The sequence below is a fragment of the Stegodyphus dumicola genome, chromosome 6 (assembly GCF_044657685.1).
Source record: "Stegodyphus dumicola isolate Sdum_Otavi_A_Nest chromosome 6, ASM4465768v1".
Lineage (NCBI taxonomy): Eukaryota > Metazoa > Arthropoda > Arachnida > Araneae > Eresidae > Stegodyphus > Stegodyphus dumicola.
In genome coordinates this window covers 165,389,611-165,416,549 of record NC_140773.1, presented here as the reverse complement: position 1 = coordinate 165,416,549, position 26,939 = coordinate 165,389,611, and the positions used below count along the sequence as shown (strand labels likewise).

General features: G+C 32.3%; 1 protein-coding gene across 5 annotated transcripts in view; it reads right to left on the bottom strand.

Annotated features, from left to right (window-relative positions):
• LOC118179429 (N-acetylglucosamine transporter UNC93A-like) overlaps nucleotides 1-26,939 on the bottom strand; it is a 328,066-nt gene that overhangs the window by 45,274 nt on the left and 255,853 nt on the right. For all 5 annotated transcript variants that reach the window (XM_085819137.1, XM_085819136.1, XM_085819140.1 and 2 more), the window contains 2 exons: nucleotides 20,091-20,378; nucleotides 5,529-6,433 (listed from right to left, as the gene is read on the bottom strand). In XM_085819137.1, the coding sequence (XP_085675263.1) occupies nucleotides 5,529-6,433; nucleotides 20,091-20,313 (1,128 nt within the window). In that variant the 5' untranslated portion in view covers nucleotides 20,314-20,378. The remainder of the gene's footprint in view (nucleotides 1-5,528; nucleotides 6,434-20,090; nucleotides 20,379-26,939) is intronic.

Here is a 26,939-nt window from a genome sequence, read left to right as displayed (position 1 = left end):
TCCTTTTAGACCGATGACTGCCGCACAGAGATCGATATTTCTGCTTAATCTACCTATTATATATTGAATAATCAGGTTTTAAAATATTAAATTTACAGAGGAAAACGTTTCGTAACTTAACGAAAAGAGTTTTGAAAAGACCTCATGATATTGTTTTGGCTGTTATATATACATTTTTTCAGATCCTTTTCAGTTTCATACATTAAAATGAAATTAATGCCTCTTTTTTATTCATGCTTTATGCATTTTCTACTTATCTCTTAATAGTTTGTTCACAATCAGCATAAAAATTGGAGAGTCGTTGGATGTTTTCTTCATCAACAACCTGCCGCTGCCATTACTGTAGTTAATCTGTCGACACGGAGATATTTCGACGTAAACGAGAAGGAGCGAGCAAACTAAGTCTGTTCGCGAAATAATACTGATTGATGAAATCGAAACAGGAGCTTTCAAATTCATTTAATGCCTCGAAACATCTCAATTTGTTTGGCACGGAGACTGGGATTTGTCTGAATTAAATCGATACGCCTTTTCCATCAACACTTTTAACACACGAATACGTCTTCATTTGAATGAAAGAGGTTTGTAAGACGTATAATATTGTCTCCATTGCATCATGGCGTTTTTGAAAGGCAATTTGTCTGCCTTCTAAAGCGAGTGTCTCAAATGGTATCGATTTACTTTTCCAATTGTTGTATTTTAAATTGGCTTTAAGGTTTATTTCTCTAATAATTTTAATTGATTTAATTTCTTAATTTCTTTTCGGGAAATCATCTTAACTTATTGCCAAACTTAAATAAAAATATTGAATTTAAACATACTTGATAAATATGAGTTTCCCATATTCAGTTTTCTAGTTGAATTAGAGAAGACAAACATCTATAAAATACTTAGGAACTTCAGAATATTTATCAGGCGCGTAGTAATATATGGCTTTAGAAACGCCATTTTTTTGCATATCATGATAGTGGAAATCCTTGCAAAGTTATCAGTAGGAAATGTCATAAATGAAATTAATTTTAAATTACTTTAATAAAGTGCATTCCGCAAGAGAAGAAGAGGAGGAATGACCTTGTTTGTTTACATAACCCATGCATAAGGCATGTCATTCCTAAGGATACCCACATTATTTTTCACATTAGCTACACATAAGTAACGTGATCTCTAAGGTTATCTACATTTTTTTATATTAGCTATACATAAGATCGATCATACATGAATTTATCTCATTAATTATATTATTACAATATAATTAAACCTTAATTACCACTGATCTACAAATTGATGATCACTGATGTCATGCAGCTCAGTAAATTATTAATAAGCGTATTTATTGCTTTTAAACAGCTTACTTTGAGCAACATGAAGGTAAATTAAAAATTTTACAGCACGTGGATTGGCAGTTTTCTTGAAACTGACTATTTGCTAAGCAAAGTTGTGTGGAAGATAAATTAAAGACTTCAGGTATCCTGCAGTGGCAACACTTAGCAAGTCACGTGAATGATATGTGGAATTCTGGAGCAATGCAAAATGAAAGAAATATTTTTTACATAAAAATTTATTTTAAAAATGTTTGCTCAATACATATAAAACTGAGTCTTAATAAATCTAATAAATTCCTGAGCATAAATTAGAACACACGCCAGAAACACTTTTGTGATTGTTTATCTGCATTTCAAGTATCTGTAAATTGAAAACCTCAAGAAGAAATATTTGTTAGTTTCGAATTTTTCACATATTGCATTATTTAAGTTCTTATAACTCAGGTTATTAAAAAAAATGCTTTTTAGTTTTTGTCCCAGTAACTTGTAATATAAAATTTTTGGATCTATTTAATAAATTATTAAAAATTTCTTTCATAAAATACTGAAATATGAGAAATTAATATAGAAAGTGCTGCCATCAAAATAAGGTATTAAAGCAAAATATATTTGAAATAAAATCAAATACAAAATAATATGTTTGAAAAATTTTGAAAAATGAGTAATAAGTTTTAGAATAAGGTTTGGTACTTTAAAACATACAGTTTCATTCGATTAAAAATTTATAAATGTTCACTTATTTTAGAAATAATATTTTAGAAAAACAAAAAGTTCTGTTTGTTAAAAATTATTTTTTGTATTTAAGAATTTACATTCTGGAAAGATGGAAATTAAGCAAATATCAGTAAGTTTGGCCACTAATATGATTTACTTACAGGCAATTTAGAATCGTTGCAAAATAAATAACATTACCAGTATTACTTATGATCAAAATAAAGAAATTGCTTTTTAAATTAATTTTTTCATTTGTTTTCAATGATATTAAAGTGCGAGAGCTTAGACGCATTTGATAACGTGTGATATATAATCTAAATTACATTATTTTGATATTATATCTGAAATTTAATTAGTAATAAAGATGATTAGTTGGGTGGGTTAGTTGAGAAGTAAAACTATTCTTCTTGGGGGTATTGCTTCATGATTGGTGTGTGCAGCCTCTCTTCCTGAAGCTGGACTTCGTACTGAGTATACATGATGTTGATTAGTTTACTGATTAACGTTGACTGGTTTATATGATTATGGAAAAGCACTCGAGGGCTATATACCTAAGGGGAGGGATGATTTCGTAGAGGAATTTCTAAGGGAAATTGGCTTGCACCTAGATTACACATTAGGAAAATCTCGAAAACGCCTATGGCCAGCTTGCTTGCATAAAATCAAATCCAGGTCAGATTTCCAGTACTCAGCAACCTTACCGCTTGGCCGCTATCCATGGCGTTAGAGTCTTTGTTAAATATTTGATTAAGATCGATAAATCCATTTTTCATTTCCATACGAGCATTGCAGGAGACAGGTTTTTAATCTTCTGCCCCATGCAGTTGCTGGTTTGAAGTCAAAAATGAAGTTCTCTAAATTTTCTACAAATTTTATCTCTATTTATGAAGCGATATCTTGCATATCATATTCCTTAATTATACAGCGTAACTCTTCTTGCAGGCTGTTTAAACGGTTATAGTAAAATTGAGATATTTCGTGCGGAAAATAACATTAAACTGGATATCTCATTAAATATTATTTGGGTATTTCATTAACTAAATAATAATCGATATTATTAACTGCGTTTAAACTAATGCTTAGGGTCTCAGTGTCAGATAACAGTCTGATAGAGTTACAGAATCATCTCCGAGAAAAGGGATAGCTGCAGAATCCATTCTCATGTTAGATGTGATGCCTAAGAAATCCAGAACAGCTGAAACCACAATGAAGGAATGGGTCTGCCTATTGAAGGCTACAGCTTTCCATAGAAGCTCCATTGCTGGAATTTTATCAATGTAGCAGTGCTTTATTTTCTCCCTGATAAGTATATGAAACAAAAGCTTAGGCCACATTTATAAAATAAAATATGAGTTTGAAAAATACTCAATGATAACAAGGATGGGCTGTTTAGAGACTATGAAGAGGCAGCAATCACATAGCAGAAACTAGTCCCACACACTAGTAAGTAGGTATTAGACCCACACACTAGTTAGTGTGTGGGGCTAATACCTACTTACTTAGAGTAAATATTAGGTGGCCTCTTCACTTCTACATTGACACATAGCAGAAATTGCATGATAAAAATATCAAGGAACAGCTCTTTTCAGTTAGTTTAAATTTCACTTAACTAATAAAATGCAGCTGAATTCCGTACAAATGTGTTAAAACGTTTGGATTGATTTCAATTTATGGAATCTAATATTTTGTTCTGTTACTGACATGCAACTTCAATAATTTTAACCGGGATCACTATCTCACTACTCGTCTAAAATTGAAGAATTTAGGTTAGAATCAAGCAACGTAATTTCAGTATAATGACTTCGTGAGATGAACACGTGCTGCCGTTTGTGGAATAGAAATCGAACTCAGATGGTACTGCACTTTTGAAACGAGGAATTATCATGCAGAATTGTGGTGGATAGACTTTGGTCTTTCGATGACATTTTCAGGTACAGAGTTGTAATCAGAAACTTTTATAATGCCAGTTTGTTTAGCCTTTTGAAAAATCTGTGCGCTGTACTAAAGATAGGATCATAAAAGTTAATCACAGAATGTTGGTGTTAAGTTACAAATTCCGTATAGTGCAACATAGAATTTTATTTTAGCAAATTGTTGATGTAAATTTGAGTGTTGGTTCCATTATTTAACTTTGCAAAATACCTGCATTTAAGACATATTTGTGTGAAATGTATTTCCCCGTCTAACTTGATAGATTCTCGTTTTAGATATGAATTAAAAGCTTTGATAAAACTTACAAAAAGATTAAGACACAGCCTGTGGATCTATCTTTTACACTAAACATGGTCGAAAGTTTACTCGTAGTCCATTAAGCATGCCGCGACTGAAAAGTTTTTAACGGAAGCTTTGGTGACGTTTCGGTTACATTGAGTATTTGATAGATGGTACTGTGAAGACAAGCTCTCACATTTTATTTATTACCCTTTAAAAGGCCTCACATTTTATTTATTTTCTTACAAGTACTGTGTCACCTGCAAAAGCCGAACTGAGTAAAATTTAGTGGATCATTTTTTCGAGATGTTTGGTGAGTCTTGAGATTAAAATTCATTCAAAAATAAAGCCAATACAGGGCGGTAGTCCGAATCGGCTATAGCTGAAAGTAGTTAAGGATTTTTAGTAGATTTAGGAATAGTCATGAAAATGGAATGCTTTCACTATTATGAGAAACAGATTTGGTGTACGCAAACATTGAAAATGTTCGTTAAAAGAACTAGACCAATTCTCGATAGGCTTGTAAGAGCATTGTTTGTGATGTTTACGTTGATTTGCTCCTCTGATACCTAGGTTTCCGCTAATTCGCTTACCTGTCTACAGCACGTGGGATTAATATATACAGTACTTTCACAGTTCAAAATAATGTATTCAATTACAAGGTCATTAATTTCCCTATCATGATCAGGAAGAAGGTCATATTCGGTGTGAAGGAGTCTACCAAATCTTTGGCCATAATATTAGCAACATTTTCCTCAGATCGGAAAATTTCCTCATAAGATGGATTGGATCAATATGGTAATTCTTTTCCTTACAAAAATATTCAAACGTTTCAGTTATATTTTCAATTTTACATCAAATAATAAAGAATATAAATAAATTCTAAAATAATATAGCTTTTTAATATCATTTAAGTTCTATTGGACTAAGTGTTATATCGCGCTGCGTTCTGCATTGTGAGCAAAATCGAAGAATCAAATCTAATTAAATATTTTGAAGTTTAATTCGAATTAAATATATTGATATTTTGTAATAAACTCCAAGCTAAATTAACTTTAATAAACAACTAACTTTTGTTTAAGAAACTTGAGTAGAAATGTTTTTAATTTAATAAGGAAGTAATGATACCATTTTATGAATATTCATATAATTATGAATCCGTATTTTATAATTATATATAATATCGTGCTAAAGATCTCCACTTTAAACACAAAATTAATAACATAAATATGAAAATATTTTGAAGAAAAAAAGAAATATTATTTAAGAAAGGATACTTACTCGGGTGAAGTCAGAGAATATGAAAGCTTGTTCGATTCCTATGAAAAAAAGCATTGGCCAAACCAGTCGTACATGCCTATCAATTAGAACGAGTCGAATCTGCCTTAGTGTTACAGAGATCAATGGTCTTTCTAAAGGGTCTTGTTGAAGAAGGACCTCTAGCTTCTCCAGGAAAACAGCTATCAAGACAATTCCAATAACTGAACAGGAAGCAGAAACATATAAAAATATTTCGGTCACCTTTGGAGATACTGTGTTTGCTGAAGAAAAAAGTTCTGCTTTATCTGCATCCAACGAAAAATCCTCTATTTGAGATGAGATTCCAGTGCACATTTTGGAAATTTCAACTACCGATGAGACTTCTGTGCTATTTGTTATAACAGGAATAAACGTAGATTCATCAGCAAAACTTATAATAAAAGCGGCTATTAGATGCCCCCATAGATAACTTGACCTTGTAATAACAGAGAATTGTCTCAAGAAGCGTTGTTGTATTTTGTGTCTCATGGCTTGTGTTACGAAAGATATTCTGGATATGTTTCTCAAGAGGTAAGTCATTTGTGCGCAGTACATGGGGCCCAGACTTAACCCTAAAAGTATGGCACTGGGTATTAATGTATATAATTGGTGGTAATAAAACGTAGATATGTAAAATAGCTCAGTTATGGTTGTTACTGCTATTGTGCACTTCACTCCAACTTTCTCTATTACAACAGGAGCATACAGTGATGACAAGGTTGCAAAAGAGTAGATTATGCTCAAAGAAATCGGACCTGTTCCAGGAAAAAGAGTACTTTGAAAACTTTGTAGCGCCAAGAATGCGCTAAAGCAGAATAAAACCGCTATACTAAGAATAAGAGTGTTTTTCGCCACTTTTTTCTCCATTTGTACAGAGCCGACAGTTTCTGTAATAATAAAAGAGCAAATAAAGTAAATAGATTGTTTACAGAATTATTTATACACATCATAACAGTATATTAAGGAAGTATCATCTGAATTATAGAGAGCGTTCAATAGGCTCTAAGCTAAACAATTACTCAATATATTTGAGGTAATGAAATGAAAGATTGCTTTCTGAGTGAAAAGATGACGTCTACGGAGAATGAAAACGAATGTATGATTTGTCAGTCGATTTCTATATGGTTACATGAGATTAATAATTCTCGTCTTTGCGAATGCAAAAATGTTACTCAAGTCCTTGGGAAAGAAGAATGGCAAGTTTCACGAATGCATGGCTGCAGTCTATTGTAATATGACGATGCCACTATCAAAGATGGGTGGCCATATTTAAGTGAGAGAAAAGGTCGCTGGACTCCAAACCTCAACGACTAAGTCTCAACGTGAAATGGGGCATTAAGGGAGAAAGATGTAAGAGTTAAAGGAACACGTGATGGAAAAAGAAATAACAGTACGAAACAGAAATTACCGTCATGTTTGTTTCTGCTAGGGAATGTAACATCAAATCTTCTACGGCAATTACTATCCTGCTTATGATAAACATTTATGCAAAAGGAGGGTATGCGCCATACCAATATCTTGAATATTGACGCCAGGAAGAAAAAAAGCTCCGCTATGTAGAGAAAACACAGCTGAATATAATTTTATACAAGGCTGTTGAGAACATCTGAAATGTGGATTTACCATTTTCACCCGGAAATAAAATAAGAAAATATAATATGGAATACAGTGGATGTTCACAATTCAGCAAGTATCAAATTCTGAAATTAAGGGATGATATTGGTCATCATGTTTTTGGGGGATGAAGAAGATTTATTTCTCATTGATTGTTTCCCTCTAAACGCTACGCTAATAGGTATTTATTATACGCTTTTTGTTTAGTTCACTTATAATATTTCACCTATGGGCAGAATTTTGTCATCAGTTTTCAACTTGCTTTCTTAGTAAGCATTCGAGCTCAAATTTAGTACACGCACAGTTGTCAGTGCAGTGTGATGATGATGTAATGACAAGTTTGGTGAAGCGATTTTTTTAAATTCGATTAATCTTTTTTATTTAATGTTTAAAATTTTTAAAATTTTTAATAAACAAAGTAAAGATCTCATAATTTCACTGATTGCGTCATCGAATACAAGGAAACAATTTCTTTAAATGAAGATTATATGGAAACTGCAACTCAATTCTGCAGTTTTGGCGAATTTTCGAAAGGCGCATGATTTTGATTATTTTCAAGTCCGTGATTTTACAATTTCAACATCTAAAAATTTATCGGGCATAAAGTTTTGAAATTTTCAGATTACAAAAATAACATTTCGCTTTCTGTTAAAATAATAATTATAGAAAAGTCTTATTGGCAATTTTTTATACTTATTTAATGTGCTGCTTTTTAAGCAGCGGGGGAGGGGGAGGAGTGCGTTCTCCGGGCACCAAATCTCTTGCCGATGTATTACTTTCAAGGTTATGATACCATTACGTCACATGATTCTTATCGCTTCTGCACGTTACTATCTCAAAAACAACACTGCTTAACGATCTATAAACGTGTAAAATTATTTCCAATGAAAACTACCCTGTGGTTTTAAATTTTAAAATTTATATACGTTTTCTTAGCAACTCAGTTTAAACTTGATTTTCTTAATTTCATTGCGGCACATACATAATATATTATTTTACGGGGCTTTAAATTTTTAACATCCGAAAATGCATCCTTTGTAAAGATTTGAAAATTGTCAACGTTATAAAACAAATTCTTCACCTTCTTTTAAAACACGAATAATAAAAAAATTAATTAAATGCCATTTTAGAATTTTTTAAAACTAGCCGCTTTTTAAAAGCTTTTTTTTTTTAATTCGCTCATGATGATTTTCTCTACTGTCAAAACTTTGCTTTTGATTTTTTTTTAAAAAATTAATTCCTGGTAAACCATCCAGCTCAAAATATGCATCATTTTGCACACAGTCATTATAAATGAAAAAAAAAAAAAAAAAAAAAGACTGTATATTTTCAAAATTCGATTTATATTTTTTAAAATTTAATATTGAATCCATTTTTTGCATATACCTTCGTTTAATGAACTAATTAAAACTCTCAAAATTTTACTGCTTCTACCATGGAATAGAGAGAGAGAGGAAAAATCTTTTAAATGAAGTTCATACACATAATTCTTAAAACAATTTCCGATTTTTCGGCGAATTTTTGGAAATCGCTGCATTGTAGCGACCATTTGATTTAACAGAATTGTTTACAGCAAAAAGGTGATATTTCACCGGGGTTTTCAAAATGATTTTCCTATTGAATAATTTAACTGGCAATGTGTCATTGAGACTAAAAAGGTGAAAATAAAATAAGGTAAAAATAAGTTTTATAAAATAAACTTTTATTTAAAAACCAAAATATAATTAATGATCTAAGAAACTAACTGAAATTAATTAAGAAGAAAATAACGTATCACACAGTTTCGTGAGAAAAAGAGATTAAATAATTATTCTTTCAAAATTCATCTTAATTTTGTATCATGAATAATAAAATTGTGGGCGGCCAAATAAAGAAAGCCATTAATCGAATTCCATTGTCAAAAGTTATGACCTATTACCTTTATAAATTTATCAAAGGCGCCCACTCCTTTATTATACGTAATATAGTTATTATTCGTAATTGTAGACGAAAGGGAATTAATTATTTAATCTCCTGTTCCCATGACACTGTAAGATAAATTATTTTTCTTCTTTTAGTTCATTAATTATATTACGAGTTTTAGAAACAAGTTGATTTTATAAAACATTCTTTTAACCTTATTCATTATGCCATTTTTTTGCGCGACGCACAACGTAGGAAAAACATTGTAACATACTCGCAAGAAAGGTTTGCTTTCGTTATGCAATATATTAAATAAAAGGCTCAGAATTTCGAGACTGTTATTCAGCAATGCAGATTCCCCTACACCCATAGTGTTCACCAGAGCTAGCTGTAGGGAGTTTCCTTCAAAACGTAAAACAGAACTTGCGTAGTCCATGCTTCAAAGACGAAGATGGTATCAAAAATCATATTCATGTATGATTTCGGAGCTGCGATAAAACGTTTTTTTTCTGCCCGTGGTAGCTGTTGAAGTGATAGGAGTATTGAAAGAAATTGTGTAAAGAGAAAAAACCGAATAAATCATCATAAATACTTTGTCCCATACAATGAGCTAAAACATATTGAACGCCCTCTGTATATTAAAATAACATAATTAAGTAAAGTAATAAACAAGTGAAGGCTAGCTTAAAAAGTACTTGCTTATTAATTTCCAATAATTAGTTAGAATTTCTAAAATACTTAAAATTATTCAATAAGCAAGAGAAAGCCATTTCATTAATAAAGCAACAACCAGTCATATGTGCAATAATAAAAGACATTAGTATAGAGAAATGTATTCAAGTGTTCACAAAACAATTTAATTAAAGTGATTAATTGATAAAAGTTTTATCTGCGATATGAATAAAGAAAGTTAGCGAATTGGAGCTATATTTAAAATAATGATTTTATACGGGTATTATTAATGGAGATGATACGATAAGATTTCGATGTTCATAAATTATGCTACTCGCGAAATTATTTTCGGAATTATATGTATAATATTTCTACTTGAGACATTTGGAGACATTTCTTGCCGATAATGCTCGAGACTCCCCGATGTTGTTAAATGAGTTCCAATAATCTTCTCTTAGATGAATTAGTTGAGTTTCCTCAAATTAAAATGCGAATTCTGTAGCAGAATTGCCGAAATAGACTATGATACATTCTAATGTCTTTCAAATAAATTTTATATCAACATATGCGAAGTTTATGCATATATATTATTTATTATATTTCTTAACATTTACATAGCTATAGGGAAAAGTGGACGGAGCACCAGAAATTTACTTATGGATTTACAGGCATTGCTCTGTCGCACTACTGTGCTAGGGCAACATCCATTACAGGTCACACAGCACCCTGCCTCGGGATCTGATGCAAAAAGGAATCCACACAAACGAACACAGTGTGTAACGTTCATACCTTTATCCTATTGGTCGGTGCCTTCATGTTGCCGGTCTCATTCATGCATTCTACGTTTCTATATATACAATTCTAATTATTTCATTTGGAAATACCAGCTGGCATTTTAAAATGCTTTGGTATATATTTATATTTCGTGGTTCATAGGTGCCCATTTTTATTCGTTTCATAGAGTATGCCATAAGCTGCATCATAATTTTCGAGATTTTTTGTCTTGATTGCTCCCCATTCAGGATATATCTAATATCTTTTGGTGTGATTGACTGCTTGGGTTTGAAATGGGCTTCCCTTTTGAGACGACAGTAAATATAAAATGCGGATGGTGGCGTCTTTTCCCACATATGCATATCTTTCTTTCGTTTAGATTTCTGGCAAAATAGTATGTAGGAAAAGGGCCATGTCCGTTATGAATAGATTGAAGAAATTACACGGAATGTGATCATACGAGGGGACTTGCACAATTTACATACTATTCTTCCTTCTTGTATTCCATTCTATTCGTTTTTCCAGATTTCACGTGTTCTTTTTCTAAACAGGCTCTTGATATGTATCCTTGGGAGTAGTATTTCTATTGCAAGCAGTAATTCCTTCTGCGCCGCTTCTTTTTCAAATGTATTTGCGTTGTTATTGTATACTAAATTAGTATGGGTTTGTACTATGATTCTAAACTAATAAGTGGACTGTATAGCAAAAGAACTAACTAATTTATTTACAGTAATTAACTATTCAGATCTAATACATGCTCTGGCATGTTGCTTAGCCGAATCCAGATGGCCAAGTGAGAGTTTCTCTACTTATCCAATAGGTGGCGCTGATATTCTAACTTAACATGCCGCCGCCCGTTGAAATTACAAATTTCAACATGTAAATTACAAACAAACATACAATTTAACAAGTCAAGAAAAAACTAATTCTACAATACAATATGAAAGATGATAGATAATTTCATCATGAATATAATATAAAATAATGCAATATTTTAAAAACATAAACTATGCTACAATCGAACTTATTCTTGAACAGTTACATTTTAATATAAAGCACAATTTTCAATAAGAACATAATAATGTAAGCTAAGCATTATTATCCTGGATAGGTAATAAACAAATTTTACTAATACATCGAATATACACACCATTTGATGTTTTCACTTTAACAACTCTGGCCTTATCTTAAATGACTTAATACCTGCTTCCCATAAACCACCGAAATTTGGTGCTCTAGGTGGAATTAGTTTCCAATTTATACCTTCAGATGTTAAGAAATCTGCTATATCAGACTTAGATTTAAGGACTAAACTATGCAATTTTTTCAGTTCTGATTTTGCACCAACCATATTAATACCGTTATCTGACATTATGGTATTACATTTTCCACGTCTAGCAATAAATCTTTTAATAGTAGCAAGTAATGAATCTGTGGTTAAATCAGTTACTACCTCTAAATGTATTGCTTTAGTAGCTAAACAAATGAATATAGCAACGTACACTTTTGCATAATTACCCTTTCTCTGATTTTTATACTTGATGAGGAATGGACCAGAAAAGTCGAGTCCACACGTATTAAATACAAACCCTGGATTAACTCTCTCACTAAGTAAATTTCCCATAAGTTGTTCACATACAATTTATTTAATCTTAAAACATGTTACACATTCATGTACAACTTTTCGAGCTATATCTCGACCATTAATAACCCAAAATTTACTACGAACCTGATGCAATAGTGCTTGAGCACCAAGATGTAAATATTTAACATGGTAATACTGAAAAATTAATCTAGTAAATACATGATCTTTTGGCATTACATATGGAAATTTTTGGTTGTAATTAAGATTACTATTGGCAAGTGTGCCTCCTACTCTCAGAAGAGAATCATTATCCATAAATGGACATAAAAATTTTAACTTACCTTTGGAAGAAACACAATTCTTATTTTTTAAAGATAGAATATCTTTGCTAAAATGTAACTGTACATACCTGATCATGATTTTCTCAGCGTCATCCAATTCTTTAACTGTTAGAAAACCTATTAAATTTTTCCCCTTACAATTGGCTATAAATCTACAAACAAAACTTAACACACGAATAATACGAATATAGTAACAAACAAAACTTAACACACGAATAATACGAATATAGTAATTATTACTAATGTTAAGAATATGATCTAAAACAAGATAATTAGAGTTCACATTTAGTCTAATGTGAGTAGTCACTAAGTCGTTATCCTTAAGTTTGAGTTCTAATTTAGTAATGAGTAGTAATTTAGTCACTAAGTCGTTATCCTTAAGTTTGAGTTCTTTGACGTATTCCACATCATCCATATCAGATGAAATTACTTCACAAGGATTAGTCAAAAACCTGTCCTTAGTCAAGAAAGTTGGTCCACACCACCATAAATCATTATGAAGAAGATCTTTAGGTTCAGCTCCACGTGATATCAAATCAGCTGGGTTATTGTGAGTGCTAACATGGTACCACTCATGAATTGCAGTCATGCTTCGAATAACAGATACTCTATTAGCAACAAATGTCTTTAGTTGATAAGGTTCCTTCTTAATCCATGCTAACACTATTGACGAATCAGTGAAGTAATACACCTTCACTATAGGCAGCTGAATGGCCTCTAGTATTCTTTTCATTAGTTTTACCAACAGAACTGCACCACAAAGTTCCAAACGAGGAATGGTAATTGACTTCAGAGGTGACACACGAGACTTGCTGCACAGAAGTCTTGATGAATATTCATTTGAAGATGACATACATTTTACATAAATTGCACCACCATAGGCTTTCTGACTAGCATCACAGAATCCTATAATTTCTATTTGTTGTAATCCATTGGTTAGAACAAATCTGAGGATGCGATAATCGTTGACTATTTTTAGACTATGCAGAAATTCCTTCCATTCTTCAAAGTTATTTTTAGGAAGAGGTGTATTCCAATTTAATTTTAGAAACCAAAGTTTTTGTAGAAATATTTTAGCTTTTGTCGTAACAGGTCCAATTAAACCTAACGGATCAAAGAGGCGACCTATCGTTGATAAGACATCTCTTTTCGTTCCAGTTTCTTCAATGTCAAGTATCTTTAAATCGTAAGAAAAACAGTCTGTAGACGTATTCCATGACATTCCTAAGGCCTTTGTAATCTGAGGTATATCCGTAACTTGAAAGGTAAAGTAAAGTAACTTGTAAACTTATCCGTAAATCCTGAGTAGCACTTTCTTTATTCTTCAATAATTCTGGATTGTTTGAACACCATTTGTGTAACTGCATTCCACCACGTTCTAGAAGACAGGTTAACTGTGTCTGCAACTCCTTGGCTTCTTGCATCGTATTAGCTCCAGTAATAATGTTGTCCACGTAACAGTCCTTCAGTATAGCTCTTGAGGCATGAGGAAAGTCTGTCGCTTCATCCATTGCTAACTGCTTCAGGACCCTTGCTACAAGGAATGGTGCACTTGCTGTTCCGTATGTTACAGTCCTTAGACGGTAAGTCTGCACAAGACTACCAACTGATTCCTTCCACAAGATAAACTGCAGGTTTCGTTGAGATGGTTCAATAAGTATTTGTCTGTACATCTTCTGAACATCAGCTCCTAATGCATAGTTGTACTTTCGAAATCTAATAATAATAGAAAATAAATCTTCTTGAGGTATTCGCACTTTCTTTAATATTGAGTTCAGTGACTTTCCATTGCTAGTAGCCGCGGATGCATTTAAACACAACGCGAAGCTTGGTAGAGGCTTTCTCTGGCCGATAAACTCCATCATAACTAAGATAATTGCAACTCGATGTTTCAATTTCTTGAACTTCTTCCATGTGATTTAGATCCTTATATTCTTTAATAAAATTCTTATATAATGTTTTCATCTTCGAATCGCTTTCTAGTCGATTCCACACTTGATGCAATCTTTTCTCAGCCAGCGTTCTCGATTCTCCTAATTCTACGCCTTCCCTTATGGGTAACTGAACTACATATCTTCCATCATTTTGTCTATAGTAAGTACGCTTGAAATGTTCTTCACAAAATTTTTCATCTTCACTCAAAGCATCCTCAACATTTTCAATGAATTCAAGTTCCCAAAATCTTTGCAAAATTTCTTCAACTCTTTCTTCACTATTTAGAACTAAACCACAATAATTTACTTCTGAGTCACTCTTGCATGCACCAGACGCGATATATCCAAAACCTGTTTCTTGAAATATCAACGGTTGATTTTCTAATTGAAATTTTCCTTCTTTTAAAATCTCAAAGAACAATTCGGCCCCTAGTAACATATCTATTTTGTTAGGTGTTCCAAATTGCGGATTCGCTAATTCAATATCAATGGGAATATTTAATGACTGCACATCTAAACACCTTGATGGAGTTACATTGGTTATTTTAGAAATAACCAAGCAATTAACTGATCTTACATATGTTAAATCCTTATTCGAAATCTGTACATCTAGTTGATAATTAATATTTACAACGTTCTCATTAATTCCGGATACAGATGCCGCGAACTGGGATTCTTTTCCTTCGGAATTGCAAATATATATTATTGCAGTCGCCAATAAGACGTTTTTTCTGCGTGTCAAAAGACAACTTGATTGATTTTTATTAGAGACATCTGCGTTCTTGTTTATAATTTCGTCATACGCTGCTTCCGTTTTTGTTTTGTCTACCTTATGTTGAATGGCGCCATTTCTGAGCAGGCGATGTATTAATGAATGGTGTATTTTATGGCATTCCGAACATCTGAACTTAGAATTGCATTTTGCGATTAAATGCTCGTTACTGAGACAGTTTAGACACAATTTATGGGTTTTAACTATTTCATATCTTTGATTTGGATTTAATTTCAAAAATGAATCACATTTATGCAGTGGATGATTATTATTTTTGCATATAACACAAATCGAAACACTATCGGTTTTAACCATCAGAGCCTTTGATTTCGAATTTTTTTCTAACGGATATTTCATTTTATTAGCATTACGGTTAATGTTATCCAATAACTGACATCTTTTCTCTAAAAACGAAATTAATTCATCAAACGTAGGAACTTCTGTAGCATTAATGCTGAGTTCAAATTGTTTGCGAGTTTCAAAATCTAGTTTCTGAAGTACGATATTTAATAACAGAATATTCGATAAATTATTTTTCTCATATTTTAAAACATTCAAAGCCCTAACGTTTTTAGTAACATTATCTATTACATATCTTATTCCTTTAGACGATTCGAATGTTAAAGTACGTAAATCCATTATTGACTTTATATGCGTCTCAATTAATATTCTTTTATTTTCATACCTATCTTGAAGAGCTTTAAATAGAGAACTGAAAGTATCATCAACAGTTTCAAGATTTTTTGCTTCATCAGTTAATGCAGCCTTTAAATAGTAGAGTTTCTGAACTTCTGTTAGTTGAGTGTTATTTGCTATGATGTTTTCGAATTGAAGCTTAAAATTATTCCATTCGGTATATTTACCAGAAAACTTAGGAATTGGTAATTCTGGCAAACGTATTTGTACTTTAGGATCAAATTTACTACAATAATTTTCATTTTCAGAATGTGCGATAGATGATAGAATTTCCATAATTCTTACCTCCAGAACTTCAGTTCTTTCTTCCATTTCGGCGATTTCTTCATCGATGGCTGTGACATCTTTTTCATCAACGCTTTCGAAATATCTAATCCTCAAGTTTCTAATATCCATTTGAATGCTTTGTAGCGATCTATACTTTATTTGAATTTCATTCTTATTCGAACTATCATCATATTCCTTCACTACATTTTCTAACTTAGTTAGTTTCGCTTTTAACGAAGTTTTGTTTCTATCTAATGCCAGCATTTTGTTCACTTCTCCGGTTCTGCTGACCATGTACTATGATTCTAAACTAATAAGTGGACTGTATAGCAAAAGAACTAACTAATTTATTTACAGTAATTAACTATTCAGATCTAATACATGCTCTGGCATGTTGCTTAGCCGAATCCAGATAGCCAAGTGAGAGTTTCTCTACTTATCCAATAGGTGGCGCTGTATTCTAACTTAACAGGGTTTTTACCCATTCAATTACTATTTTAGTATTGGCACATTCTACTGCTAAATTGTGATTATCTTGTACCACTGGAGATTTGATTTCTGTAATCTGCAGTTATCTGAACCGCTGCCCGACTGTCTGAAAAAAAGGTAATTAAACGGTTAAATGGTCTATTATATTCACACAGGTGGCCTTTCCAGATTTCTTCTTCAAGTTCTGAAATTAGAATAACATGGACACTCCCGACTTACAGATCCGTCTGTATAGACCAATGAGTATTCGATTACTGCATCTGTTTCGATGCCAGTTTTGATATTCCAATCTGATGCTGAATGCTGCTAGAATGGGCTCCTTGGAAATTCATAATTTAATGGGTTCATTTCTTGATCATTAATGTATAATAGATATTTAACCGTAGAATGTTTTCTGAGTCATCTTCCTCTTTTGTTCGAATGCACAGTGGGAGAATTCTTGTTTCTTGTTAATGCATATAAAGCGGCAGGTGGTGTTACTGCTTTGCTGTTTGAAACTCCTTTGCTGTTTAGAGGTCCTTGTGTGCGTGTATCTTCGTATGTTCCTTTTATTTACAGGAAGTAATCTTGCTGAATTTAATTGTTCCACTGCCCTGTGTTAGGGCAAGGATTCCGTGGACACTCTTAAACTGATTCTTTCAACTGGTAAATTGTTGTTTATGATTATGCTAAATCAATTTGAGAAATAGTTTTTCATTATTAATTTTCATTATTCATATTTCCTTAGTTCTTTGTCATTGGATGTCTCTTAATGCTTCTAGGATATATGGCCACCATACCGGATCGAATGCGTTCTTCCAGATCATGCACATGATGACGACTGCTAGTTTGACATTTTATTGTGATGAATAATATGTTGAAGATTGGAGATTGTGTATAGTGTTGATTTTAAGAGTCTGAAAAAATACTGGTTGATTATTATTTCTGTTGATATGGTGAAGTATTCTATCTGCAATAGCTTCTTCTAAAACTTTCTCTAATACAGGAAGTAGCTTGATTGGACGAAATTCGCCTGTGTCTAATTGGATTTTATTAAGTTTTGTGAATAATATGGTTTGCTCTGCTTTAAAGCATAATGAAAACATATGGAAATGTAAACATTTGTTAAACAGTTTGAGAAAAATAGTGAAAACTACGTGATGGACAATTTTTATTATTATATTATCAGTACCATTTGGCCCTGGCGCTTTCGTCTTGGATAAGTTCTTGATGATAAGTGAGATTTATGATTGCTTGAAATTTTTATCAACTGTTGTGTTCCGGAAGGAATTACTGTTTCTGGTTACTGTATGTTCTGGCAGAACATGTATTCCAGAAATATTAAGAAACTTAAGAAATTTAATTATTTGGAAAATCTTAAGAAATACTGCGTCTAATATTTTGTTGAGCATAAAAGCTGTTGCATTTTCTATTGGATTTTTTTCTGAAAGAAGGTCTTGTGGGAGGGTGATGTTAGCTGTTGATATGTTTTACTTGTGACTATTTTACATAGTTGACCATAAGGCTCGTTGTTGTTGCAGCAAAAAATTTTTCCAGCTGCTCATTTTTCATTTTCTCTTTGTGCGATGCTAAATGTGCTTTATATTTTATCCATGCTGCTTGTTTTTAGTGGTCTGGAACATTTTGTTTTACATCTTAAGACTTTTGTGAAGTTCTTTAGTCCACCAGTTTGTTCCGGTTTTCTTATTGTTATTTCAAAGCTTGAATGTGTTAAAAGCGTTCTCTTATTATCATTACTGTTGCTTTTTCCGTAGAATTGGCATATCTGCATTAGTCTAGGAGGTATTCTGCATCTTTCACGTTAGAGCATATTTTCCTTCCAAACTGCCTGCTTTTGTTTTAGGGATTGTAAATCTTTTTGTGTTAAGTTTCTCTCATAACGTCTTCAATTGTACGGGAAATATATTTGTGATTCCAGTTATTTGGTTTATCTAGGATTTTACTGTTACTGATTGTTTGCCATTCTATTTGTAGAAAGAGTCAAGTCTTACCATCCTTTTCCATTGGCCGTCTCAAATGTTGGTACATCTGAAACTGTATCATGAATGTATAAGAAGTCTGCTGTGATAAAATCTGCCATGTGGTGCCCGTTTGGACTATAATATTATAGTATCATGACTGGTGGTATACGTTGAAGTCGCTGATTCATGTTGCGGAAGTTTCTCAGGAGAGTTTTCAGTCTTTGTCTATGTGGATCTATTTCTTCTTGGGCACTAAACTGATGAAATTATTAATTTGTACATCAAAAGTAATTGTTATTACTTTTGATGTTAATTGCTCTTAAATCTCTATAGTCAAAGAAGACCATTTTGTACTCATAATAGCTTTCTTGCTCTAGGTATTTTATGTTATCATTAGTGGTGTATTGGGTTATTCGCCAATGCAGTGGCATACAACGGACGCTTCCATTTAAATAGTAAAGCTCTGTTACAATAAATTCATTGAGTTGTTTTGAAGCTTTTTTGGCTCTTTCTAGCTTCATCCGTAGAATTTTGATACGTTCAGATTTTGAGCTGTGAATTATTAGTGTTGCGGAGAGATTCTGGGAGTTGAATGGAAGCATTGTGGTGGTATGCTGGGAAATTAATGGGATAGAGTCATCAATTGTATTTGGAGATATGCAGCTTGTTGCGCATCTCTTAAAGGTGTATGTGGTATTGAAAGTATTAATATCTGACATTTGGGAGTTTGCTGCTGAGACATCTCGGAGATTTAAACATAATTGACAGTGATTGTTTCTTCTTTTTGAATCTTTAGTTTCTTGATTTGTAATATGTTCTTTCTTTAACCTTCTCCACCTTTCGAAGATATGTTAAGCAATTTGGTGCGTATGCAGCATTTTAGGTACTAACATCGCTATTGCTTGCATCATTGTATAGCTTACAATTGATTCATAATGGTATTTCGGCTGTACACTGTATAATGTTTACTATTAGTAAACACGATATTAAACAGTGTAAAGCACTGCATCACTCCTGTAAATTCATTAATTCTATGTTTTCTCCAACCGTCAAAAAATATTTTGTTTTCCATGAGTGTGGTAAGCGTGAGGAGTACATTCAATGATCCGTTTGATTGCACTGTTATTTCTGTAATGCGGTTTAAATGAGACCCTTGATGTTTTAAGCTGATACCTGGAAATCGTAATATTGTACAGCAAAATATTCGTAGGATATCAGTTTTATTACGAATACTTTTGTGGAAGATTTTCCGGGAGAAATTAGCTCGTATTTACGATAAGTACGGAGAAAATTATGCAGCCAGCCGGTTCATTCTCAAGGAACGAAACTCGGGATGAATTATAATTCTAAATGCAGTCTGATTCAACGATTTTGCCTTTGGGGAGTATGAAAATACAGTGTCTAAATGTGAAATGTAATGATTAAACTAATAGCTGTCAAAAGATATCTTATTAAATCGACCATTTTATTATTACCAGTTGCTGTTGAACCCAATGAATATTGTACAGATAAAAAGTGTTAAAGATGAGAAATTTACCTTCATTTTCATCTTCAGCATCTTCTTTATCGAAAACACGAGATGAAAGAAGGGATCCATCAGAACTTTCCGGTTTTAAACGGAATTGCTTTTGTTCAGAAGGATTGCTGTCACCTAATTCATATGTTACTTCCACCTGATCCTCTTCTCTTCCTCTCTCTGCTAGTCCTTGTTCCAGTAACTGGTCCAACGATTTCTTATGCTCTGTAGGTGCTCTGTCCATTCAGGATGTAAAATGAGGCTTCATAATAGTATGGAGCTCTCATCGAAAGCCATTTTTAAGTTGATCTGAAAAGAAAAATAATCTACAAGAAATTTCTTTATGATTTACTTTTCACTATTTAGCAGAGCCACTGAGGCTGGAATAAGAACATATGGATTATTGATGACTGAACCACTTTCAGATGGTTTTATTTTTGAAATTTACAAACACAGAATGGCAATAATATACGAAGCCAACGAAAAATTGTCTTCACTTTACTTGCTGTATTTAACTTTCTTTACCAACTCGATGTTAAAGAAACAATTATATTTTGGCTATATTTGTACGTTACATCTGTTATTACCTTCTGTCTCTATAGCAGTTAAAACTTGGTTAGGCACTTAATTACACTAATATGAAGTTAGTTTAAATAACTATGTACCTGAAGATTTTTAATCTATTGTTTCTGGATACATTAAAGTGTATAAGGCGAAACATTTTGTTTCACAAGTAGGACAAAAATTATTTAAGATTTCAGTTTAAGAGTGTCAGTCAATTAATTACTAGAATATCTCGAAACAATGAGCTTGGATATGAGTTTATTCATTAATTTTTTAACTCTGTTTATTATGTTTCCATTTTATTAACTGATACTGACGAGACAACTAAGTCACTTATATCAGTTTGCGTTAAAGTTGAAAGTAAATAAATTAACAATAAAGCTTCGAATCATATTTTAATTAAAGTATTTTAAAATGAAGTGCAAAAACTATTGTAATTAAACTGGTAGTGAAATTCGTTTCTCAGAAAAACGTGCCTTGCAGAGAACAGGATTATCGTTGAATCAAACAGAACAGTGTAAAATATATTTTGGAATTAAATTTCATATTTTCAATTTTTATTTTGGATCTTATGGCTACACTGTATTTTAAAAATTTATTTCTAACTATAACTGTTTTAATTTCATATTTCATTTCTATCAGCTTGAAAAAATAACACTTTTTAGCAAATTAAATTCAAATTCCGAATCCTTACTTCTCATAATTTCGATTTGAAATTTTATTGTTATTTTGTTTAGTTCAATTTTAATTCTTATGAGGTTGCGGAATCAAAAATTGAATGGATCTAAGGAATATGACCTAATATGAGCTAATATATATAAAATTCAATAAGAATATGATAAATTAAGCAATAAATATAAAAATATATAGCAAAAGCGATTATCTTATACAGCGGATTGGGAAATAGTAGTACTTCAATATATAATTTTGAAAGTATAATGGTTCATTTTTTCCAGTGGTGTATCTGAAATTCCAAAATTCTTTTAAAATAGTATTTCAATAAATTTACTACACATAGTAACACAATTAGCACATAAATATTTTAAATCACTACCTGTTTAAAAATTTATTACGAAATATTTTAATTGAAATTATGGTCAGTACTTGGTGTTGTACCTTGAAATCCTGAATTAAGTGGTTTTCTTAAGCTATTACTATCAAAAATCAGCATTATGTTGAGTTAAGAAATAATCTTATTCTTAATTTGAAAGAAATTTAAGCATTGGTTTCTGCGAAGTTTTCGGTGTAGGATGAAGCAACATTCCGTACTGCTTCTACTACATTCTTAAGGCTCGTTGTTGTTTTTATTACTTATCTTCACTTGTCTGACAGCAACATTAGCCCAAGCACACGAAATTCCTCGTGGGAAGCAGCGCTTAAGCTACGCCTATCGTTGCCAACAGCCTTGAGCATTTTACAGGTCACACTGCGATTTTGCTCAGTTCCGCCCCCAGTTTTGATGGAGAGCACCCCGAGAGGGAACGGGTCACCCTCTCCTCTTCCACAAGATCACACGAGAGAACGTTCGGCTCGCAGCATATTTAGAGTGCCGCTATGGCGCACCGCACCGACACTATACATTTACAAATATCCATGTCTTCTCCCGGGATTCGAATCCGGGCTTTTTGGCACGGATGTCAGCGACACCAGCCACTATACCGGGTGGGAGGCTCTCAGCGTTGGGCTTAGTGGAGTAATGAGCTTTCGCTTTCATTATGAATGCTCAATTTTTGTATTACTTAAAAATTAACTGAAATGCAAATCTGTAAGAATTTCATAAATTTTGGGCCACTTTAAGTAATGTTTTAAATACCTTCTCTTAAAATGCAAAAATAAAGACTAAAGAAATTGAACTTTTGCACACCCTGCTTTCATAAAAAATCATCATACAGGGTGATATTAGATTAATAAGGAATATTGTCCATACTGGATCGTTTGATCTTTAAAGAACTTTAAAACTATACCGAACACTTAAATACTTGAATAAAGAATGATAAACAACCGAATTCGTAATTAGTTCTGAGCGGTAACGTTTAGTTTAATTGATTACAGAATTCTTACTTTTAAGAGAAAAGCACATTCCTCTATAGTTTAATTGCCTGCTTTCCTGCAAAATTTGCATTTTGTTGTACGGAACTGGAACTGTCCGTTAAACTGAAGAAAATCATCAATGAAGTCAATAATAATTTATTTATTAAAGAATTATAACAGAATAAGTATTTTCAAATATAAATATTTAACTTGAACGAAGAATTTGAATCGTACTTAAATAGTCTCTATTTTTTCAGAACAAATAGCTTGGAAAATTACCATATATTAAAACGCTTGTTAATGACATGAAGTATGGATATTACTGGAATCAAGTTTGAGAGAAAATTCTATTTTGTACGTTTGGAAAGCAGCAGCATAACATTTACTCTCGCAAATGAAATAATACGTTAAGATTAACAAATTTATAGTACGTTGTTAAAATAGATATGCTAGATATTAAAAAAGAATGGGAAGTTTTGCTAGAAGGCGCATTAACTATCACCTTGTAATCGAGTAAATAATAAGGTTTTCAGAAGCATATTTTTAAAATTACGCTAATTAAGCATGCACTTACACGGTTATCAGTTTCATTATAAATTATTATCAAATGGCTATTAAATAAAATAAAATAAAGGTCTGTAATTTCTTTTTTATAATTTGAAATACAAATTAAAAATCTTTTGAAAGAATGACAGAAGCTTTAAAATCTAATTATTTGTCAAACTAAATGAATGATTTATTCTGCGACAGCATAACATAATGTGATTTCGTAAATGGAAAGACCTTTCTAATATCAAAATCTTCTGATTATTAAAAAAAAAGAATATTAACACAATTAGCTTTACCATGCTGCCGTCTGAAAGTAAAGAAACGTACGTATCTATAATTTTTGGCATCAAATAATGCTCGTAGACCAGGTAAATGGTAAAAAAAATTATATCGCTATTTATTCAAAGACCATTGACACATAAATAAAAATGTAGAAAGTTAAAAAACGACACTCAAAAAATGCTACCTAATAGGATTTCAACGCCAGAAAACTAGAGATCATGTTGGAGGTATAAAGATTAATGGAAAACTAATTATCTATAGTTTCACTTTAAATTATCTCACGTTAAATCCGGAACGAGTTTCAATAAAACTATAATCAAACTTGAAACTAGAACTGTCTTAACGTAGTTATTTGACATATTATTCAACATACTCTGTTTCACAACACATTATGTTACGTAGTTGGATCCCCCCCCCCAAAAAAAAAGTTTACAAGCATCAACGTTTGAAAACTAATTATTGTGGAGGGAATACTTTTTCTCAGAGCGTAGACAGACAGCACTACTTCTCTAGCAGCGGTTGCGCAAGCAGGTAGAGTAAAGGCGAGCTTACATTTCTCCGAGTGACTTTCAGCGAGTCCCTTGTAACGGCATCTCGAAACGAGTGAACGGATCTGTAATCTTTTCAACTGTTTACATCAATGGGAGCCGAAGTAATAACTCGCCCCCGTTTGTTTGCCAAAATTCATACCGACGTGGCAGTTCAAGTGACTGAAGTTTGCGAAGCAGTTTCCAACGAATTAATTTCTGTTCTAGGAGTGAAAAAATGAAGAAGAATAAGAAGAAAAGGAAATCAATACGTGACTGGCTAGCCCGCTGTGAGGAACTGGAAGTATTAAATCAATTTTTAAGTGAACTTCGGGGCGAGGATATCCGAAGTTATAAAAATTTTATCAGAATGGGTGAAAGATGAAAGATAGTTTGAAACTTTATTGGAAATTATCACGCCATATATTCAGGAAAAAAAAAGTACGCTCTTTCGAGATGCCTGCCAGCAAAATTAAAATGCAGACAGCGCTTTGGTATCTGGTGACAGGTGACTCCTACAGTTCTCTGCAATATTTATCTCGAGTGCCAAAATGTACTATCAGCATATTTTTCCAGAAGTGATTGAGGCCATTTTGTGTGTATGAGGTTGAACGAAAATCATTAATCTTTTGCATGAACTCTCCAAGTACAACACCTTCAAATTTTAACATGCTAATAATATCCTCATATGCCTTTTGTCGGTGATTTTTAACTTAATACTTCCGACTGGTCGTTTGTAAATAAAATCTAATTTGTTGTTCAAATGAAAAAGAAAGTCTATAAACAAAAATTTCAAAATTTTAGATTATATTTTATGAGATGTAATTTGCCATGAACAAAAATTGGTTTTTCGAAATTTATATCAACAAAATCAAATGTCATCAAATGTCAAATCAACAAAATCCTTTCACTTTTTAAAATTGAAAACTGTATTTTATTGGGCAGTTGAATAACATATAATGTAATTGTTTTTTGATTAAAGAAAATTCAGAAATAAATATGTTTAAAATAAATATTTTGAATCCGATACTCTAATTTAATTTTCTTCTATGTTTTTTCGACAGTATCAAAAGCCTAAACTCATTCTGATCAGTAGTTATATCCACGTTATATTTAGGTATTAGTAAACAATGGTCGTAATATTCAGGTAGAGAAGTATCCCATAATACCTCATATATGCATTAAAAATGCCATAGTTAGATTATCGTTCCATCTTGGTGTTTTCAACATGACGGAAAAATTGGGCACGACATCTCTGCGAACACTGCTCGAAGTTTCTGCCCAGATAGAATTTCAGCTGGTTCTAACATGAAACGGAATCGCTTACTTATTAGAGTAAGTTCGCTGACGCATCAGAGCGATTGAAACGGCAAGGCGTTTAGAAAAGGCAGCAAGGCGTTTGGTCTCGCCCGGATGCCATGAAGCCGTGATTCGTTATCCTAATCGAGTATCTGGAGCGTGGTCATACAGTTACAGCCGATCGTTATTGTGTTACTTTGACAAGATTACGTGAAGCCATCCGACGCAAGCGCTTTGACATATTGGAGTGGTGATATCAGCCTCCTGCATGATAATGCACAGCCCCATACTGCTTGCCAAACACAATGATTGCTGTAAGTTGGAAGTCTGAAGTCACCTCCCCCCCCCATATAGCACAAATTTAGCACCCAGTGACTATTCCCTTTTCCCGAAATTGAAGGAACATTTATCTGAAATGAGGTTCTCTTCGGACATTGACGTGAAAACAGCTACCGAGAGCTGGCTAAATGGACAGGGACGTGACTTTTACTAAGACAGGTTAATAATGTTGGCCCAGCGTTCAGATAAATGCCTAAATAGATTTGGTGATTATGTGGGAAAATGATAGGCCAAGCATGCCTCTTAATTTCCTTTTATATTTTCTGTTTACTGTTAATACGCAATTTTTTATTATCCTTGCAAACTTTGTTTTTGATCTATCCTTATACATTACTTTACAGCAAATTATCCTTTTCACAATTAATGCCATTCTAAGTTGCATAAGATTATTTTTTTAAATACAACTTTAGAAGTATGACTATATACTCGTATAGAAAATCGTGCGTTCTAGAAACACTTACATATGATTTTCATTAAGATCACTGTTTTTTATGCATTAGCATATTTACTAAAAATGTTTCTAACGCTATACATGCTATTATTAAAGAATTTTAAATATATAAGATTAAATCTAATTAGCTATTTAACTATCCCTGCTTAACTTTCCTTTGCTAATACAAATTTACATCGCAATTACTAAAAAACTAAAAGAACACAGACGGTAGAGAAGGTTTAATTGAAAGGTTTACTACACACTTTGTTTCTATAGTGCAATTAAAATTTAACAAACGTTCTATACCACTACTTTCAAGGGTATCGATAATTCAATTGTTTAAATACGTACAATATAGTAGTAAACTTTTAGCGATTAATTAACTCTGCTTCAGATATTGTAGATTCTTGTAGTACGCATTAATAAATACAAAATCATTATACAATGCTTAGATCAGCTATAGGTGGACGTCTTAGAAATAAACAACTTACTGCCGTGCTTATCCGAATTTTCTTTGACAGTTGATGAAAGAAATATAAAGATAGAAAAGAATTAGTATTAACTCAAATAACCTTACAAACCAAATTATGAATATTTATCATTTAGACTAATTTTATATTATATTTATTTATTTGCCTATAATATATATACCAGCATGGTTTTATTCTAATGTTCGCAAGTGACTATGAATGTCAGAAAGAACTGAAGTCTGAAATGAACTCTTCATAAATGAGAGAAGAGATCAGAAGAGACCATACATTTATTACGCTGAAATTGAATCTACATAGAAAGTTATCAAGTTCATCTGTTTTCTATAGAAGGTGTATTTAATTATGGCAAAGCACA